The sequence below is a fragment of the Pocillopora damicornis genome, chromosome 13 (genome assembly GCF_964200805.1).
Source record: "Pocillopora damicornis chromosome 13, jaPocDami1.2, whole genome shotgun sequence".
NCBI lineage: Eukaryota > Metazoa > Cnidaria > Anthozoa > Scleractinia > Pocilloporidae > Pocillopora > Pocillopora damicornis.
Window position 1 is genome coordinate 8,551,579 of NC_142682.1, and position 21,276 is coordinate 8,572,854.

Here is a 21,276-nt window from a genome sequence, read left to right on the forward strand (position 1 = left end):
TTCCAGTAGAGGCGACAGTAGGAATGGAGGCATCTAGGAAGAACGTTGAAGCAATTGAAAGGTTCAAACAACTGGTAGAACAGCATTACGAGGAGCCAGTGAATGGACAGTTTGAGGACTGTGCAAAAGAGGTGCTGCCTGATCATGAAGAGGAGACGGAAAGCAGTAGTGATGAAGAGGACCAGAACATTACTTCAGAATAGTTATTGTTATGAACGTTTATAGTGTGATAAAGTCACTTTTTAAATTGTCGACATACAATCTACAGCATCAGTTGTTAACAGCAATAATGTAAGTTAAAAACTCCAAATTATGTGTTTTTTTACTTTTAGCCATAAATGGGATACCAGATCAGCTAATAAAATAAAATAAAATGCAATATCAACTATCAGTGGTTTGTTGTGACTTGTGTCTTAGTAAACCATAAATAATTGAGACTTGCATTTGCATTTTGATGTTGGCTGATTTATTGTTTTATCTTTATAAAACATCATCATAATGTTTCATACCAGTAATCAAAATAATGAATCACCGATGATAAAAACAGCTTAGCATCTCAGGGTGTTCTAAAGTGTTTGTCCATTAATAATCAACTGGCACCATTTCCCATATGTCCTCATTCCAGTCTCCATCAGCATTATGAAGTAAAGTGTTCCAGGAAACTTTATCACCGGCTAAACGAGGATTTCTTTCTGGGGAATACATAGCAATAACAGATCCATATACATCTTCCCTCTCTCCAACCTTGTTGTAGTACAGAACTTTGGCAATTTGGTGATTTGCATCAACACTTAACACCCTTCCAAACCATGGCTGGGGATCAGTTCCGTTGATGAAAACCATCTCTCCTTCCTTTGGGTACAATGATACTACCACATCGTTTGGAGACAGTGGCATGCTCTTCCTCATAAAATCGACAACAATTGATTCTAAAGGCTCAGAAGGATTAGGAAAAACTATAGCCTTTCTCAAAATACTTGGCGCTGGTACAATAATCTTCTGAGAAAGACTCCCATGGCATAAAATGGGAAAGCCAGTACTTGCAAATGTTACAAGTTTACCATCATCATCTTGTTTAGTTGGAAGTAACTGGCCTTGAATAAACTTGTAGTATTCTCCTTCAATCTCAAGACCTAGAAATTTTTCTACCAAAACAACTGATTGGACATTGTTCATGTTAAGAAAAACATGTTCTCCTGTCCTGTACAATAGGCCCTGACCTTGAATACCTTGTTGTGGTAAAAGAAGACTTCTGTAAGCCAAAGCTATTTCCAGAACAAGAACTTCACCACTTGATGTACTTGACCCAGTAAACTTTGATTTGATGAGATCCACATCCTGTTTTGACAGCTGGACTTCATTTCTCTCAGACCCACCAACAAGAATTCCCTTTTTGCTGTAGTTCTCATGACGAGGTGAGGTTTTGGCAATGTCACTTAAGTGTCTTGCTCCTTCCAAACTGGTGGCACTCATCTAGAAAAAAGTTAATATTTTTCTCAGTCAGATTGTAGCTTAACATAATTATAAGAACTAAAGTTCATTTGGCTAAAGATCACTGTATGAATTATCACTGACATGAGAACAAGAAATAGAACGGAGGGTTTAAAGTTTTGTGTAGTTTTTCTTCCATACAAAAGCTAACTTTAACTTTTCAAATTTTTAAATCACCGTGGAAATCATCTTTTTTTTTTTGGCTTAGCTTAACAATATTATTTGTAGTCCTAACCTTTCTTTAGGATTCATTTACACGCCTTAAGTATTAGTGGACTGCATAACAATGGAGTTACAATTATATTATTTAATGTAATGTCTACAACAAACTAATGGCTTCATGACTGAGTCTGTAATTACTGTATGTAAAGTTAAGGCAGCCCAGGAATTCCTTTTTGTTCACAATTACATTCTGAAATGTAATTACATTATGGCGACTTTCAGTGTAAAATTTACATGTACAATGCAGTGATGGCATTTTATGGCTACTAACAACTTTTCAAATACCTTTTCCAGGCAGAACTTGTACTGTTTGGGCTGGTCCTTGATGCTAGAGGAGAGATGTTGAAGCAATTCACGTCGTGCTTCTTTTTTGGCATAGGTGCATTCAATGTTCTTAAAGTTGGACTTTGTTGTAACACCTCTGCACTGCCCTTTCAAATGGAAAACACCAGTAGTTGTCAGGGTGTGAAAACCGCATAGCATCGTCAGGAATATGAAGAAGGTTGTGCTCAGTGACTGTACATGAAGTCAGACCCCTATGCTCTTCAGTAAGCACTAAGTAGCGTTGAGCTTACTTGGAGAAAAGATGAACATCATCGAGCACCCATCCATCCCGTTTACAGAAGACAAGTTCTGTCATCCTGACAGTAAGTTGCCAAATGTGATAATCAATATCTTCTAAGAGGTCAGCAAATATTACTTCAGAGGCTGGAAAGGCAAATTTGTGGAGTTCTTCTGCCTTCCAAAAGGCCAGGCGAGAACCATAACCATTAGGAATTCTTCCATCTTTCAATTCTACAGTTATAATAATCAGAAAATCAATTGTACAGTTCTGTTGTATAAATTAATATATGTAGTGTACGCTGAGTAAAAATTTACTGAGTAGCTAGACACACCGTGTTTTAAGTTACTAGACGTAATATAATTTGTAACTTCATTTGGTATTTTTTCATAAACAGACTCATCAACAGACTCTGGTTACTTAACCAGAGATGTGCTGCTAAAGATTTATAAGCAAACAGTGCTACCAATCCTTGACTATGGATGCACAGTGTGGATGGAATGCTCTAAGGGTATGACAGACAGTCTGGAAAGACTTCAAAATCAAGCAATGCGCTCCATACTCAAAACAAACAGAACCGCATGCACCCAGAAGATGAGAAGTAAACTGGGACTTCTGACACTTAAAAACCGGAGGCGTTTTATTAGTTTGCATATGTATTAATGCAATCAATGTTAAATTAATAACTTAAGATGTTAATGACAAAAGAATAAATTCTTGTTTATTACAGACCTGCAGTCCAAGGAAAGAAGCGTAGACGTTGGTCAACTAATTTACTGTCAATCTTCTCAAGAGTGATGAAGCTTTTGAGTTGTGCTGCTATGACATTTGAAGGGAGGTTATGCATAGTGTCATACACAAGATCCTTGAAAATGTCAAATCCATAAAGTTTGTGCAGTCGATAAAGGACGCTTACTCCAGTATAACCACTGTTCCTGCTTTTTTCTGCCCGAACAGTTTTGCGGTCTTCCTCATTTATATCTTTCATCGTTTTCAAGTATTCTTCCAGCTTTCGCTCCTCCCATGCAAATCTGGCGTGGTACCGATTATTAACATAATAGTATGTGCTTCCACCCTCTGGATTGATAGTACCTATTGAATAAAATGGACTTTTATTTCAGACAAGAAACTGACCAAAAACCAATGTGAATAAAGAAATGACAGCATATTACCAATCTTTTCTTCAGAAATATGATAAACCGTTTTGCTTTGAATTCATTCTTACTCACCAGCTGGTATTTAATTATTTTGCAATATGCAATTATATGCACAGCATTTTCTAGAAACATTATTTTACAAAAATACAATAAACACAAGTGTACATAAAAAAACACGATATTTTATTAACCTATCAGAATTTTTGCCAAAAATTAAACAATATCATTACTTTTACATTAATTATTACTACTGAAAAGACTAATTCAGATTAATGTTACAATAATTTCAGTAGAGTGCTACACTGTAAATCATACATGAATAAATTGTGTCTAATTTACCTTTTAGTTTGTCTCTACGGCATGGTAATATACCATGTTTGATGAACTTCCCTACTTCATGTTGTGCAGGATAGTCACCTGTCCATAGCAGAATCAAGATGCGCAAGATGATCCTTCCTGCCGGAAGACCAGGAAATGACTCAACATAGTCAACTTCAAGACCTGAAAAAAAAAATGCATGTTTAAAGAAGTTGCTATTGCACACGCATGCAAGTTTTGGTTAATTAATTAAATTATTGAAATGAAATTTGGTCTTGACTATTTTTTTCTAGTTTTTTTGAAACTAAAACAAATTATTAAGTTTAGAATAGAAGTGGTCTGCATGGTTTCCAGTACATGTGCATGTATATTAAGTAAATGTATAATTATGATAAATGACTACCTGTACTGAATACTGGTAGATAAATGTTATAATAGAAACTGGGTGTGCCATCAATGGCTTATCAGACGGTATATTGCAACTTGGATTCATACCATCGATAAAGATGTCTTCGATGTCACTGATGAGAGGATGCAAGAAGGGATCCAGTGAGCAAGGCCGACTTTTGGGTAGCTGGTAAGAAGGTACAAAACCTACTACATATATCTGGTCAGTACTGCATCGCTCAGCTTTAGCCATGTTTGCAATGGTCACTTCTATTGCACCTGCAAATACCATATTGAAACATTCAATACTCATGTCTGTTAAAGTGATATTTTAGAATCAATCAAGCGGGCTCTAACTAAAAGGTATAAATGAATGGATCAATTAATTTTGTATCCCAAAGATGTAGCCACATTTACCAAGAAGTTTTATAAATTGTAGATGTGACAGAAATTGATAGGAACAACTCTTTATAAGTATTGGCCGGTGATAAAAGGGTATAGGGTTAGGCCGGGTTCAAGAACTTTCACAGCACATGTACACCCCTGTCCAAAATTTTCAGGAGTACCCCCCCCCCCGAAAACGCTAAAGGAAGAACATAAAAATTGTTAAATAGAAATTATAATTACCACAACTATGTGCTCCAGGGTATCCGAAAGGTTGCCATCCGTCCCAGTGCCCAATAAGAGCAATGTTGCGGGGGTCATCTGTGGCATAGGATGGTGTTTGCTCCCACCTTGTTCCACATTCAGGACATGTGATTTCATACCTTCCATCTTCTTGGGGACACTCCTTCATTTCATCGACACTAATTATGTTGGTACAGAATTTACATTTCACAGGAAGCATCCATTCAGAATCTGGTTTCCAGAACCAACTGAGTTCATTAAATCTTTCACCATCCCATATCTCTTTTAGTGTAAAGTTTGCACCTTCGCCTTCAATCCAGTGATCTTTCTCTCTCCAGTGGGCCATCATTTTCTTACACATATCACGGTTAGCACACCACAGTTCAACTTTGTCAGAGATACCCAGGTAATAATATTTAATTTTTCCTGCCTTACCACAATGTCTGCACGTTTCGTCTGCCTTTTCCATGACATCCCACTGTGCATAGTGGCTCTCGTCCAGGCAAACATAAAGTTCTCTTGGGGCTTTGTATCCACAGTTTTTGAGAACTGATTGAGTCTCTTGCCAATTTCTTGGCCATCTTTCCTCTAATTTTCTGTCATTTCGACAAAACAACTCCTTAGAAAATTGGAGAATGTCTTCAAAATCTGAGATGGATCCACTCATTTGATCCACTAAATTCAAAGACTTTAGTATAGCAATTGTAATTTCAATATCATCATGATCAATTTCGTTGTTATCAGTAGTGTCTGACGCCATTGAGTCAGGTGAGCATGGCCTGCTACATAAATTTTGTGCACTAGTTTGGTTCTCAGAAAGAACACTACAATGATCATGAGTGAGGTTATCATCACCAGATGGTGGTAAGATACACTCATCAATGCCAGAGTCATTATTAGTGTCACCAGGATCTTCCACTCTGTTTGAAAATAAAAATATATCTAGAGTTCATGGGCTGAAGCAAACTTCTTCATATTGTAATTCATCTAGCAAGGTGTGTTTCTAGTGTTGCTGATTACAATATTTAATCTGACAGCTGAGTTTGAAAGTCTAAATAATTGTTACATAGGTGCAAGAGAACGAACACTTTATTTCATAAAGCACAATATATTATGGCTTAACGTCAAATCAAATAATATTTACAGTAATTAGCTTGTTCTCACCTGTCCACCACAATATCAGCTATTTCTTGTTGTTGTTGCTGCCAGTGAGAATGCTCTACTGAACGTGCAACTGCAGCACCATTACACTTGGAACAAGGACAATGTACATGTCTGGATTTTAGCTCTGAACAGTTGCAGCAGACGATATCTCTCGTCCAAGCAACAGCCTCATCATCAATTCGTCGTCTTTTATTACTATCAGCTTCCATGATTTTGAGTGCGAAAAAATCGAGCGAAAATCACAAAGCGCCAAATTTCCCGCGCAACGATTTCTTGCACCAATCACATCCCTGCATATCCACGTCCAGCCAATCATGTCGCAGTATGTCAATCCCCCCCGCGTAACTCCCCGCTGTACATTGTTTAGCAGGGCGCGCTGCGAAGACTACTTCTGTCTTTCTGTCGATTGATGTCGAGGGCTGTTATACAAATTGGGAAGCTATTAGGTCTTTAGTTCTACAAATAAATCGTGACATAATGAACGCCGAAAAACCAGTGGAAGAAATGGATGTTCGTGAAGTGTTCATTTTAATAGAAAAGCACTTCAATACTGAAGTAGCGGAAAAGTTCGAAGGTACGTTCAACAAGTGTCAGAATCGATTTGTAGATTTCGTCACTGAATCTTACACATGTATTTTACAGTGAATTGAAATGGTCTTAATTCCCTTTATTTATTGTCTGTTATACTATCTTAACTTACCGTGATAAAGCTGGAAGGATTTTTAACAACTTCTCACAGTGAACACAGAATTTGTCATTTCGGGAACTGATTTTACATTGCGTTGATACAGGTTGATACTAGTTTGGTTTTGGCGCGAAATAATTGTATGTTAAAAATGTCCCCAATGAACTTCCCCAATAATTTTCCATCGATTATGACACTTTTCCAATTTTCAAATATGTTCAAAAAGCAGGAAATAATATATCATATGCAGAATTCTTGTTGAAAATGGAGATGTTCTTTATGAATTGGTAAGGTTTCCCAGAGTTATGAAAGTGGACATCACGTAATTGTGCAGCTTGTTGCATCGAATACATTGTGTAGGGTACATAACTTTTCAGATGTGTTCATACAATTTAAGCTTAAACAATTTTTCTTACTGCTCGTTTTGATTTTATGCAAACAGCCCAAAAGGTTGATGGAAAAACCTTGGTCCTTCTCTCTAAATGTGCATCCCAAGAACAGTACGAAGCCTGCGGCCTTCTTACAGTTGCCGACCACCTAAAATTAAGCTCCGTGGTCAATAGTTCTGCCAAGAGCGGGTCCACTGGTTTTGAAGTGACGACAATCAAACCCAAAAAGCCCTCCAAAGTGCAGCTGCTGCAAATAAGTGAAACTGCACGAAGAATTTACAAGACCAAGTAAGTAACTGTCAGGAATGTGTCCTTTTTTACTGTATTTTCTAACTTCATTACAGAAATTTTTCAACCGATTGCATTTGCTCGAAGTGTTTAAAAACAAATTTAAATGCATAATGTAGCAGTAGTTTCTCGAACAAGGAGGAAGTATTTGTATTTCAAACCGTCACAATTTAATAAATCTATGTATGAATGGTTGTCTTAAATATTGGATATAAATTTCCACAATTTTTTTAAATCCGTTTCCTTTTTAGGAGAAAAGCTTTCAGAACTGTGGCAATTAATAGATGGCCTGGGAATGACATCCCGAATTTTAAGAAGAACAAGGTCGCTGTTGACGAGTTGAATGATCTTGTTAATGACCTCAAGGAGGATTGCTCGTTTCCACCTTTAAACTTTGGCAAAGAGGGTATCAAACAACATATCTTAGACGTTCTTAATAAAAGAAGGAGACATAAAAGGAAAGGACATGACTATTCTCAGGTGAGCTTAATGTCAATAACATTAATTTTTATATATTGACCAATTATTTCTTATTCATGCATGCAGACCTTAATTTGGAAGGAGCTCGAACCTACGGAAAAGATTTTGTTTGCTTTACAACAAAGAACATCTAAATGAACATATTGCTACTAACTTAAACCCATATAAGTTAACAAATTATGATGAAAAAAAAAAAGCTCATGTTTCTGTACAACCATTTACATGATTTTTTTGACATTGCAGCCGGATAAACGGACTCTTAAAAGGAAAGTGGATCAAGGAACAAGTTCTGACAGCACTAGTACTGATAATGATATTGGTGGCTCAAGTTCAGCTAGTGGATCAAGTGCTGATCATGAAGAGATTGGAGACTCTGAAGAGACAAATAACTCTGGAGACACAGAAAGTGTAGAAGAATCCGATGAAAACGAGGGTATGCATTACACTGTAAAATATATCTGCATGCCCCCAAAAAAACATTTGGCCCCCAAATGTAATGAAATTGTTTCAGAGGAGTTTGTAATCTTTCGTAGATCTTGATGAGGATACTGCCAAGTTGGTTGTGTGCGTGGCCTTTAATGCAATTGAAATATCTCAAATTTCACGAACCCAGCTGCAGTCTTCAGCAAAAGCTCTTAAAATTACAACAAAAAAGAAAGAGAAGAACGATCTAGTGAAGATAGTTGCTGAAGCACTTGTAGAGAAAGGATTTGTCAAAGTGTTAAATGGACACTCCAAAAAGGTCTCACGAGATGACATTAAAAAAATTAAACCATTTTAGCTCACCAGCTAGTGCTTCTTAAAAAGTTTTCAAAAGGCAAATTTTAGTTGAGTTTGTGGAACTGAAGAAAAAAGAACTTTTATTGGTAAATTTTAGTGAGTTCCAAGTTGCTTGTGTGTTTGTTGGATTTAACACGCTTGGAAATTTTGACCTCAAATTGGGCCAAGGAAATGTCCACTAGATTCCAGTCCTTTTAAGGCCAAATTTCGCTCGGCCATTTTCATGGTGACTCAGAGGGACCCGGGGAGTCATCTATTTTGCCTGTTTGCGGGAGACTTGTAATGAAAACAAACGTTTGGCGCTAAAAAATAAAATCTATTCCTTTCAAGCTTTAGTTTGATATCTGATTCATCGACTTTGTCCATATTTCTTGATTTTTGCATTCGTAGTGAACACAGGGCTCCAAAGAACGATCGCAGTTACAAATATAAGTCTTCAGTCGACTTCAAAAACGGAGGTAAATAATGTTAAAGCACTCGTTTTGCTCAAAAAGGAAACGGTAGAACCACAGAAGAGATATTGATCGTTTATAATTTCGAGTTGAGCGGTCATAATTTTGCTTTTATATGTGTAAAAATTTGTAACAAAAATACTCAATTTTAATTGAAAGGAAATAGCCTGTGGCCCATGACCATGGCGATCGGGCAATGGGAAGTAAGAAGAGAAGAACCCCTCGGAGATGGCTTGCATTTTCGCAGAAGAAACGATTCCCTGTAGCTGAACTAGCTAGAGAAAGGGCTACCCTTCGAAAAGAGTATCTGTCAAAGGTAAAGAGCTCTCTGCTCTGAGAAAAAAGTTAGAGTGCCTACAAAAAAATGGCGAGAAAATACGAGAATGTGTGGATCAGCTTGAGCTTGAGGTGACCCCGCCAACTCAAAGCCGTGCGACAGCATTTGAAATCTTGCAAAACACTTCTACAAGTAGGAAAAAAAGCCCAACTGAACTCACTGGAGAGGGTAAATTAAATTTACCGAGACGAAGTGCCCACAGAAGGCAATTAGAGACCCTGAATGCTGCTTCAGAGGTGAACGGAGGTTCCGTGGAAGATAGAACTCCTGCTCTTGATGGAATGTTTTCCACTGTTCTCAAATATGGCAAAATGGCTGATATTTCTAAATATTTCGATTCTTCTAAAAAGCTTAAAAGGGCAGCTGCGATGAAAATAAATGCTCAAGCGAAGGAGTACGAGGAAAGCAATGAAAATTTCATCCGTTCCTTATCTCTACTGTATGCAGGGGGGATCATTGGAAAAGTAAAATACCAGCAGGGGAGATCAGCAATGGTTATGAGACATACTGGGAAAAGAACCATGAAAAGTTATCTTTCAAGGGAGAGAATCAAATTTGGCTTTGGAGTTCCCATTCCAAGGCCACTTGCTTACAGTGCTCTCATGCACAAAATTGAAGAAATCAATGTTGGAGAGACCTTGTCAGTGAGAGAAACACTGTGCACTACCTTACCCAGGGATCAACGAGTTGATGGGGTCTACAGAGACTTAGAGACAATGCTAATTATGCTTAGTCAATTTTACTTTGAAACAAATGAATTTAGAAAGGACAATGACAAACTTAATTGGTTTGGTCACAAAGAAGGATCCTTTAAAGTGGCAATTGGGGGGGATGGAGCACCCTTTGGGAAGTGGGATGAGTCAATGTCCTGGTTGGTGAGTTTCTTAAATGTTGGGCCAAGAGTGGCTAGCCCAAATGACAATTTTCTTTTATTTGGTGCCAACTGCAAAGAAGACCACCCATGTGTAGAGCAATTTACTCTGCAATTAACCTCCAAGATTGAAGCAATTGAGAAGAAAACATATACAGTGTCAGAGAAGCAAGTAACCTTCACTTTTGAACTGGTTCCCTCAGACATGAAATTTCTGGCTTTCCTTAATGGGGAACTTAACAATGCTGCCACTTATTTTTCCAGCTTTGCAAATGTATCAAAAGAGGACTGTGTTACACTGAATGGAAAATTTGGGCTAATGAATGATTGCAAGTGGAAACCATGGCCATACAAAGATAGATTAAACATTGCCAAACAGGTAGAAAGTTTTAAGGCAAAGCTTCCCTCCAGCCTTGCAGCCTCAACAAAAAGAACAAAAATCACCAAATTTATTGCCAGTAATAAATCAAGGCAGGAATTTCAGCCACTGATTGGAAAGTTGTGTGATAAAGAGGTTGTAGAGCCCCTTCACCTTAAAAACAATGGGGTACAGCATTTACACACAATGCTATTAAACCTAGCAATTTCTTCAAGTAACCTCCCACAGAAGATCTCCAGCCTATCAGACCTATCCCCAGCATGTGCAATGTCAAGGTACATGAAGGCACTAGAGTGTGATGTAAAAGCTGGACGTTTGAAAAAGCAGCTAGGAAAGTGGATGCTGGAAGATAGGTCTAAGGACAAAGACTTTTCTTACAGACTGACTGGAAAGGACTCAAGACTTATTTTGCATGGGTTTATGTACCTTGTGAATGCCATCAGGGGGGATTCAGATGATCCCAAATTGCTTATGAAACTTTTGTTCATTGTTTTCATTGCAATGAAGCTCAGAGATTGTGCCTCCATTTTTTCAATGTACCACATTACTCAGCCAGCCATTGATGAACTCAGGGTCTTAGCTCGGGATTACTTCACAGCAGTCACACTCTTCACAGGCACTGTATCAGGGACAGTTTGGAGCATTGGACATTTGGTCCCAGTTCACACCCAATGGGTATTTGAGAAATATGAAACTGGATTAGGAGTGAACACCATGCAAGGGAGGGAAGCCAAGCATGTTCAAATTGCCAGCTATGCAAGAAACAGCCTTTATAAAGACCGCTGGAATCAGGTATTCAGGCATGATTACATCAGTAAACTTTGGCTCCCTCTCCGCCAGCCATCTCTCTTGACATATCATCAATCAAGAGACAGCCTCATCCCCAATCGCATTACCACAGATGCACAACACTTTTGCTCCTGTGGGTTTTCCAAAGGTGAACACGACGACAAATGTTTCTTTTGTGGTCATAAATTCATGGATGAGATCAAGAAGTCTGTTGCGGAGGGAAAGCCTACTAGAGAGTGTTTGAAGTACTTGTCTTAACTTGGTCGTGGCTTAGTCTTACAAGCCTAGTGGCCCATGACTGCCAGAGCTTATCCCAGTTTCCGTAGCATGAAGCAACTATTGTCAGGTTTCCCTGACAGTTTGCTGGTACCCATTTATACTCCTGGGTGGAGAGAAGCACTATGGAGTAAAGTATCTTGCCCAAGAACACAACACAATGACCTGGCCAGGGCTCGAACCCGGACCTCTGGATCCGGAGTCCAGCGCGCTAACCACTAGGCCACCGTGTCTCCAACTAACTATAAATCGGAGTCAAAACATTGTACCAAAGAAATAACAGAATTGGGATCATGTGTCAGACACTCTCCGGCTACCTCAATTATTTTCATAATAATAACAAATTCTGAGAGTGTGAACCTATTTTAATAACCGGGAAAGAAATTTTATTTTCACACACACACACACACACACACACACACACACACACACACACACACACACACACACACACACACACACCCACACACACACCCACCCACCCACCCACCCACCCACACCCACACCCACACCCACACCCACACCCACACCCACACCCACACACACACACACACACACACATACATACTTTTATTGATGCTCCCTAGAAAGGGTTTTTCAGCTAAACACAATACAATTACAAATACAGATTTAAATTTAAATTAATTAAGAATATAAATGTAATTATAACTATAATAAATGTCAAAAATATTCTAAATGTAACGAATATTCTAAATGTACAGTGTTGTTAGTAAATCTGCTTAATAGTTTCCTTAAGAGAATAATTTTTATTGTTAGGGGTCTGCCAGAGACTGTTCCCCTTTTCTATATTTTAATTCCACTGAGGGCATTGCAACAATAACATATAAGACAATTAATGTACCCACAATTGTGTTAGAAGTGTATAAAATCATAAATATAACATCTATTACATATATGTTGTTGTCTCGACTCGATTACAATTTAAGAATGTACCACTGCATCCAATCAATACTGGAAAAACAAACTGCTCCTGTTTCAATGCTGAATGATGCCAAATGCATTCCAGTACCCGTAATGGAAATTAAATTGTAAAATTTCCTCTTTAAACTTGTATCTCATAATTCCATTCTTCCTGTCGTCAACAATAAGTTTTACCACCCCTTTTCCAGCTCCTAGCTCCTTTGTAAATGCTTCGCAGTCCTCAAATTTATTGAACAAAGCACACAGTCTTCTCATATTTGTGAATGTTATTGTCACTGAACCGGGTTTCTCCGAAACATCTACACCATAACTTGTGCGATTTACGATCCCTTTGTTTAATAGACTGAACACTTCCTGCGGCATCGGAACATCGAAACAGATCACCCAAGGATGGATTTTACTCATCCGTGGAGTAAGGCGTGTATTAATTCCATTCTTAGCTCTCATCATTGTTCGTTCCAACATTGGATATACATGACTGATTTCATGCTCGTGTCGATAGCGAAGGGGACCATATTTTCCTTTCACAACAGCTTCGGCCAGTTTCTCTAGTGCGTTAAATGTCTCATCTAGATCTTTCAACTTGTGAACATTTGAAATCTGGCGTTCGAATTTCGATTTCTGCCGCTTTAATGCTCCTTTGATCCCATTAAAAAGTTCTTCTTGGTCAGGCTCACTTTGGGACGCCATTTTGATTTGTTTGTGTACATGGGCCCAGACCCTGCGCGGCCGAAAGAGTTTGGCCCAATTTGAGGTCAAAATTTCCAAGCGTGTAAAGTCACACTATCCAAAAAGAAAGAGAGAAAAGGTCTAGTGAAGTTGGTTGTTGAAGCACTTTTAAAAGAAAGGATTTGTCAAAGTGTCATATAGACACTCCAAGAAGGTCTCACGAGATGACATTAAAAAAGTTAAACCATTTTAGCTAACCAGCTTAAGTGCTTCTTTAAAAGTTTTCAAAAGGCAACTTTTAGTTGAGTTTGTGGAACTGTCAAGAAGGAACTTTTATTGGTTAATTTTAGTGAGTTCCAAGTTGCTAGCTATATAGTGTGTGTGGCATTTAAGGTCATACATTTTTTTAAGAAATTTCTAGAACCCAGCTACAGTTATCAACAAAAGATCTTAACATTTAGACCAAAGCAAAAGAACAAAAAACAGTGAAGCTGGTTACAAAGTCAAAGTGTAAGGATGCTCCAAAAAGGTCTCACAAAGTAACATTTAGAAATTAAATCATTTTAGTTCACCAGTGCTACTTGTAAAAGTTTTCAAATGGCAACTTTTACTGCAGTTTGTGGAACTGTTGGGTGCAGAAGTTCAAATTGACTGTACACTTTATATTTATATTATTTGTAAGCAACATGAAAGGCCAAAGATTGTACTTTTGTTACAGCAGCCATTAAAACGAGTTTTTCTGTCAGCTTTTCCTCATTATTGCTGAAAACTGTGTGAGTATGACATTTGTGTTTTTTAATTTGTTGTTTTTTTCCCTTCAACTGCCAGAACAGCTCATCACATTTCAATCCTCACTAATTTACAGTGCAATGTGTGTGGGGGATAAAATCTTTATATTCAAGTGGGAAATTAAAATTGAAGAACATCTAATTTTTTAATAATAGTACAAGTGATCCTGTGGAGGCAAACAGAAACTTTATTGCCACTCTGTTAAGAGGTAATGGGAAGCTGGAACTAAAGTGCAGACAGCACCTGTTGGAAGAAAATGTAATGTCAGCATCCATCCCATCCATGGAAAACATCAAAACTCCATCAATGGAAAAAGTCATTATATTTAATTCCCAATAATGGGATTTCCCGAACTATGTACCATTGCATTGATGATTATTTTGTTATAACCATCTATGGAATATTTCTAATAAACATATATGTTTTTATATTAAATTCCCAATAATGGGATTTCCTGAACTACATACGATTGCATTGATGATAATTTTGTTATAACCATCTATGGAATATTTCTAATACACATCAATGTATGTCTTCAGTATCTAAAAGTATCTAATGATTTTAATGGAAATTGTTCAATTCCCAGGAGTAGTTATTTAAAATTGAAAAAATGTTAAACGGCAAAAAAACATTAATGTTTCATGATTGCCACCATTAATGTTTCTTTCATAGCCATTAATGTTTAATGGACATTTCACTTGATGTTTAAATGAAAATAACTATTTCTGGTTATTATTCACTAACCATCAATGATTTGTGCCTCTTACATTAATGTAAATTATTAATAAAAACATTAATGGGAGATGTCCAGCTTTTTCATTAAAGGTTATTCCTCGTGGGAATTTACAGATTACCATTTTCTTTACCATTGATGGTTTTCTGGAATTTTTTCCTGTGATACCTGCCTGTGCAAAGCTTTTCAACAACTTACACTGTAAACTTTCAAATTACAGCATTGTTAATTATTTTTCTTTTTTTTAAAGAAAAATTGGTTCTTACTTGCGGGTTTTTACTGTGTCTTCAGAAAAAACTTACTTACAACTTATGGTGTGGATTAATAAAAATCTTTTTATGTTTAAGGTTCTGCTTGAAAAACTGACTGACGCACCTTGTCCAGCCCTTCCTAAACCGGAGTTCGCAGCAAGACAGGCCAACCGACTTCGCCAGCCTTCGGCCGAAAGAGCCAACTGAACATGACTTCAGTCTGGAGGAAAACCATCTGCCCGATGCCTTTATGAAAGCAGATCTCAGCATCCACGGCTGCCGCCACATCATATTTGCTACCGATGACCAGCTTCTCCACTTGAGCAAGGCAAAGACTTGGTACATCGACAGCACCTTCAAACTGGTCCGCCACCCGTTCAAACAGCTCCTGACGATTAACGCCTTCGTCAGGAAAGACAATCATGCCAAGCAGCTCCCGCTGGTCTTTGTGCTCATGTCAGGTAAAAAGAAAAAGGAATATCGTAAGGTGAGTTCCACTACAATTCAATTAAAGATTTGAGAATATAGGGGTACCTTTATAAATCTTTATTAATTCGATTGAAAACTTTCTAACTTTTAACGTAATTAGCAAAAGTTTGATAACATCAGGATATCTTGTTTTTATTGTTTTATTGTGAAGTGAACAGATGAAAATTCATATCATTTGAACTACAGAAAAATTGAATCAAATGAAATTTCATTTGTTCACTTCACTGTACGAATTGTTCGTATTATTTTTGCTTCTACCCAAGGTATTAAAAGCTGTCCTTCATTTGCTGCCTGCTCAACCTGCCCTAGCAAAAGTAACAATCGACTTTGAGAAGGTGATCTGGACGGTACTAAGAGAACTGCTGCCTGATGTTGAGGTCCAAGGTTGTGTATTCCACTGGACACAGGCGCTGTGGAGAAAACACTGCAATATTTGCGAAAATTTCTTGAATTTAAATGAGGTGGTGAAAGTGTAGCAAATCGACTTTTGGGCTTATGGAGTTTGAAGCGAAACGACCTTAGATGTGTAGCGAATCGACTTTGTGTGAGTAGCAAATCAACTCGTGTTGCAGCGAAACAACTTGCAGCAAAACGACTTTGTAGCGAAACGACCTTGAACCAATGCCTCAATTTGTCCGCCATCTTCGAATATATGTGAAAGGATATCATGCCACTAGGATAACCCGTTATCCGAACTCTGTTGCCACTTCCAATCAAGATCGTTTGGCTACTAGTGGTGATATCAGCCTAAATCCTGGCCCTGACCGAATTGTTTCAGACAATGGTAAAAAACCAGTGTGGAAGTTTCCATGTGCTGTCTGTGATAAGCCAGTGCGTTGTAATCAGAAGGGAATTCTTTGCAATGGTTGTGACAGTTGGCATCACATTAAGTGCATTGATATGGATGTCGAGACTTATGTCGCTCTGAGTTACTCTCAAGATCAATGGTTTTGTAAAGCCAACAATTGTAACTGGCCTTTTGATTTCTCTGACTCGTGTTTCAAGTCTTCATTCTCTTCGGATACAGTTCAGATTTCAACACCTGCTCATAATGATTCAAGTGTCACCCCTACTCTGCGGCATAACGATCAACTGGAGAATCAAAGGAATATCTGTAATGATATCCTGTTATGTCACCTGAATATAAACAGCATATAGAACAAATTTGAGGAGCTTGTCGCTTTAATCAGGAAACTAAAAATTCATATAATATTTATCAGCAAAACAAAAATTGATTCCACATATCTTGATAGCCAATTTGCCATTCCTGGCTACACTTTATACCGTAATGACAGAAAAAAAGGAGGTGGAGGCATCCTGGTTTATATATCCACACTACTGCCTTGTAGAAGGCTTAAGATTACCAGGACCTATAAGACACTGGAATCCCTCACAGTTGAGATTAGGCTTGGCACATTTGAAATGATCATTATTGGCATCTACTGTCCACCCAAATCGGTATCTGGTGATTATCAACTACAACTGGAAGGGGATCTTAATGGTATTTGCACCTGGGCCTCTTTACGGAGAAACTTTGTCACTGTCATTGGTGATATTAATCTTGGTAGACTTAGACTAGATAAAAGTGAAGGGAAATTACTCTTAGATTTGGAAGTGGAACAAGAACTCACATGTCTTATTGGCCGTTTTTATACTAGAGACGCATTGTCCGTCTGGACGAACTTGGGCAAACATTTGTAGTTCGTCCGGTTATGCGTCTCTCTTGTAAAGATGGGCACAAGACACATTATACGTCTAGACGAACTTTCATTTGAAATGCGTCTTGAACGACGCACTTCAAAAGGTAGTTCGTCTGGACGCATAATGCGTCTTTGTGTGTAAAGACGGGCAACAGACGAATAACGTTAAGAAATGAGACCGTGTCGGAAAAAAGCCAGCGGTTATCCGCCCAAGAAAACAACATGGCGGAGTCAAGTGCAAAAGAGCAAAGTCGACCATGGACAGAAACAGAGCTCAAGTACTTCGCCCTTGTTCTGGCAGACGAAACAAACGAGTTTGCTTACAAACTGGACACGCTTGCATTGAAGAAGACTGCAAACAAACCTGTCTTCGAGGATATAAAGAAAGCCTTTGAGGAGCGCATATCCTCCAAAGAATTTAAAGAAGAAAATGACAGAGAACATCGTCAGTCTAAATCAAAAAAGGCTTTAACTCATCTGAGAATTGATGTTGAAAAGCTTCGAGTGAAATTTAAGTGGATAAAAGATCAATGGCGTAAATACACGGATTGCATCAAGAAAGGTAGTGGTAAGTCACCAATTGAAGAGCCTGAGTGGTACAAAATCATAAATCCAATTTTTTCGGACACCCACGGTAACCTGGAAATTGCTTCCAAAGCAAGAGATGTTTTGTCTCATGAGAATTCAGACACAGACAGTGACAAAGAGCAGACAGAAACAAGTCATAGCAGTTATCAGGAAGATGATGGTGAGGAAGAGTTAACCTCCGCAAGTGAGAGTGGAACCGAAGATGTTAAAAGGAAAGTTTTAAAAAATTCATTGGACGTAAAACCATTAGGTTGTAACAAACGAGTAAGAAGTCAGTCCCAGGCCATAAATGAGATCACAAAGAGTTTTCACGCACTTGGAGAATCACAGCAAAAGTGTTGTGAAAAGATGATGGAAGCAGACAAAGAAAGACATGCTGAATTTCTTGCTTTTCAGAAAGAGGAAGCCGAATTGAATAGGCAGCATGAGCTAAAGATGCTTCAAATCATCATGAAATATTCAAATCCTCCACCCCAAGGAGCACAGCAGCATCTCCAACAACAAACAATGCCTGTGCAGCCTCTTGTACCTTATTACAATCCAATGCCATATAGCCATACCCCTCCAACCAATCAAGTGGCAAGTGGTAGCCAAGATAGCCACATTTTAGACATGGATAGCCAGAATGATCAAAGATCCATGCGTTGGTATTAGCAAGAGTTCCATTAAAGGTGGGGGACTCATGTTTATGGAGGAGTTGGTGGTGGACTTTTCTTTTCTATAGACAGGGTCTTCTATCACACTTATCTTTATTGAGCAATACTGTGAATTTAAGGGGGCATGAGCTTCCCTCTTGCGTTTTGAAACCTCAGACATGTTATTACAGGCAGTTGTGTTTACTTGTAATCCATTTATTGTCAGTTGTGATAAAGGTACCAAAATGTAACCAGTGAACCAGACACTAACATCATTACTGTTCTGTAATTGAAACAAACCATTGTTACAAAGTTTAACGGAACTACAACTTTATAACACTTCTATAGAATTGGATGTATTAGTTAGGGACTGGTCATTATTTATGTAAAGGGTGGGGGAGGGAATTTTTTTTAAGCAATAAGTTTTATTCTTGACCCACCCCTGAAAATTTTTCATTTACTTTTTGACTCACCCCTCAAATAGATGTTATTTTTTAGGCTATGACTCCCCCCCCCCACCCCCCGCCCCAGTATGCCCTCTATGAGGATGAGGTTAACAAGAAGTTCCAACAACAAATAAACAAGAAAACAGCAGCAAAAATACTTGTTATTCTTTGAAACCAAGGCTGTTTTGCTTTGGACTGTCATGAATTGGTTGGAAATACCATTGAAAGACTTTAAATGATGTAAAAACTTATGTCAAGTAGGTAAAACTACCAGTTCAAGTCTTTCATCATAATATTTCAAGCCAATAATTCATATCAGACTGTAAAGCAGTCTCAAGCTTTTAACCAACCTCGGTTTTTGAGAATGACAATTAAGTATTTCTTTTGTGCTGTTTTTGTTTAGTTGATATAAGAACTTCAAGTTCATTTTTGTTGTTGTTGTTTGTCCTCCTATTTTTGCCTTAATATATGTCATTTTATACTGCCTTCAAGAATAATCCATCCTCTTTCATATAAAAAAATAAACCTGACCCCCCTCCCTATGATTTTGTCCTACTTCCCCCTTTTTACCAGTTTATCTAGTTGTTTGGTTGCTTTAGCATAGAGTATTTTACTTTCAGATTACTTAAAATAACTTGAAATAGCAGTAATTTTTACACTAATGGATGAAAGGAAAGCAAAACTTCTGGTTCACACTTAATGTATCAACAAATATTATTTCCTATATCTATTGTGAAGGGAAAATGTTTGAAAAATATTTTGAATATCAAATTTGAATCTATTTACATGTAACAAAACCTGTTTTCCATCAAATCTGCTGAGGATCAAGTAAAGTTCAGTCTCAGTTTTTGCCTTTGTTATTAATTTGAATACAGAATCAAGGGGCTGCATTTCTTTCCTCTCTGATATCCCACAACCAATTGGCAACAGCTTCTCTTGTTGTATTTCCATTATCAGCTTGGGCATCTCCATTTCAAATCAGATTGAGTTCATTGACCTGAAGTCTCCACCTGGGGTTACAGGGATCACTTCGGTGGATGCAAAGATTATGGAGAGCAATGCAGGTCATGATGATGAGGGAAATGTTGTGTAAATGACATTCTGTCTTTTTGTAGAGAATTCTCCACCGCCCCTTTAACATTCCATAAGCATGTTCAGAAACTACCCTTGCAGAGCAAAGTCTCCAGTTAAAATACCTTTGCTTAGGTACCCTTGTCCCATCTTTGTATGGCTTTAGAAGCCAGGAATGGTTGGGAAAGGCTGAATCACCCACAGTGGTAAACGGAATCTCCCCATGAGGGTCAAGATTCAAAGACCTGTTAGGAAGCACGTGACCAGATTCGATGTCAGAATAAATACCACAACTTCTTAAAAGCCTAGAGTCATGTGTGGATCCTGGGGCGCCCACTGCAGCCCACATAAAACGCTTGTTATAACCAATGAATCCCATGTTTGTAACTGAATACCTCTTCTTGTAACTGTAAAAGTTCTTAAGTTTAGTGCTTACGTAAACATGAAACCCATCCCACGCCCCAACACAAGGAAACTCCCAATTTCCCAGAAAATTTTCCAGTTCTTGACTCCACTCTTGTAGATTTCTTGGCAGGTAAACAAATGTCATACAAACATCCCACAATGGCCTTAAAAACGTCTTGGAAAATGATGTGAGCAGTTGATTCTGCAACCCCAAAGAGATCTCCAACGGTACAAAACGTGCACCCGTGTGCTAGTCTGTATAGACATAAAGCCAACTGGGTAGCAGGTGGAGTAGGGTGAGGCTTCATGCGAGTGGGCTCCTTCACGATAAGGTCTTTAATTTCGCTTAGAATAAATTCAAAAGTGTCTCAAGACACCCTTAACCTTTTCTTGAAAGATTCTTCATCCCAGTTTTGATATCCGTCTGTCCACCAATTTCCGTTCCTCAACTCATCAGGACCACGCTCGTTTCTGTCGCTTTTTGTAATCACGATTGCTAACATAACAGCGGGCTGTGAAGCTTCAGTTTCGAACTCCATCTCCCTACCAAAACGTTTCTTTGCCATTTCTTCCTTTAACCTATATTGGTGACCTAAAAACTCTTGTTCTGCCTTTCTCTTACGGGAAAAAAATTTGAGAAGTTCAAGCGCAGCCACCATCTTTAAATTTTACTGCCAAACAAGGCACACTAGTGCCCATTCTTTTTTTTTTTCGCCGTGCGGAATATCTCGTTCGTCTTGTTATTCGTCCCGTCTTTACACTAGATGCATACCACAAGAGACGCATTATCCGTCTGGACGGATAATGCGTCCTCTAGTATAAAAACGGCTATTGATAAACCAACACGCATGGAGAAGAAAAGTCTATCTCACACCTCTACCCTCTGATGTGTTGTTGACAAATA

General features: G+C 38.2%; 1 protein-coding gene and 3 pseudogenes across 3 annotated transcripts; 3 read left to right on the plus strand and 1 right to left on the minus strand.

The window, feature by feature from the left end:
- Positions 1-538: 538 nt before the first annotated feature.
- LOC149035350 (uncharacterized) lies at positions 539-5,554 on the minus strand (annotated as a pseudogene). Its single transcript, XR_016182438.1, has 6 exons — positions 4,765-5,554; positions 4,246-4,416; positions 3,772-3,933; positions 3,008-3,367; positions 1,999-2,508; positions 539-1,473 (listed from the first exon to the last, which is right to left on the minus strand). The product of XR_016182438.1 is annotated as an uncharacterized LOC149035350 (transcript).
- An 851-nt stretch (positions 5,555-6,405) lies between these two features.
- LOC149035351 (uncharacterized) lies at positions 6,406-8,551 on the plus strand. The gene is made up of 5 exons (XM_089191263.1): positions 6,406-6,502; positions 7,056-7,290; positions 7,542-7,770; positions 8,014-8,203; positions 8,304-8,551. The coding sequence occupies exons 1-5, from the start codon at positions 6,406-6,408 to the stop codon at positions 8,549-8,551; spliced, it is 999 nt and encodes a 332-aa protein (XP_089047389.1).
- Positions 8,552-9,198: 647 nt separating this feature from the next.
- Positions 9,199-11,802, plus strand: LOC149035352 (uncharacterized; annotated as a pseudogene). Its single transcript, XR_016182322.1, has one exon. The product of XR_016182322.1 is annotated as an uncharacterized LOC149035352 (transcript).
- A 3,257-nt stretch (positions 11,803-15,059) lies between these two features.
- Positions 15,060-16,003, plus strand: LOC149035353 (uncharacterized; annotated as a pseudogene).
- The last annotated feature ends 5,273 nt before the right edge of the window (positions 16,004-21,276 follow it).

What these genes read in the sequence shown, in the direction of transcription:
- LOC149035351 (XM_089191263.1), top strand. Translation starts at nt 6,406, where the DNA reads ATGAACGCCGAAAAACCAGTGGAAGAAATGGATGTTCGTGAAGTGTTC. An exon ending in AAGGACATGACTATTCTCAG is followed by an intron (nt 7,771 to 8,013) that starts GTGAGCTTAATG and finishes TTGACATTGCAG; the next exon opens with CCGGATAAACGGACTCTTAA. An exon ending in AGAATCCGATGAAAACGAGG is followed by an intron (nt 8,204 to 8,303) that starts GTATGCATTACA and finishes AATCTTTCGTAG; the next exon opens with ATCTTGATGAGGATACTGCC.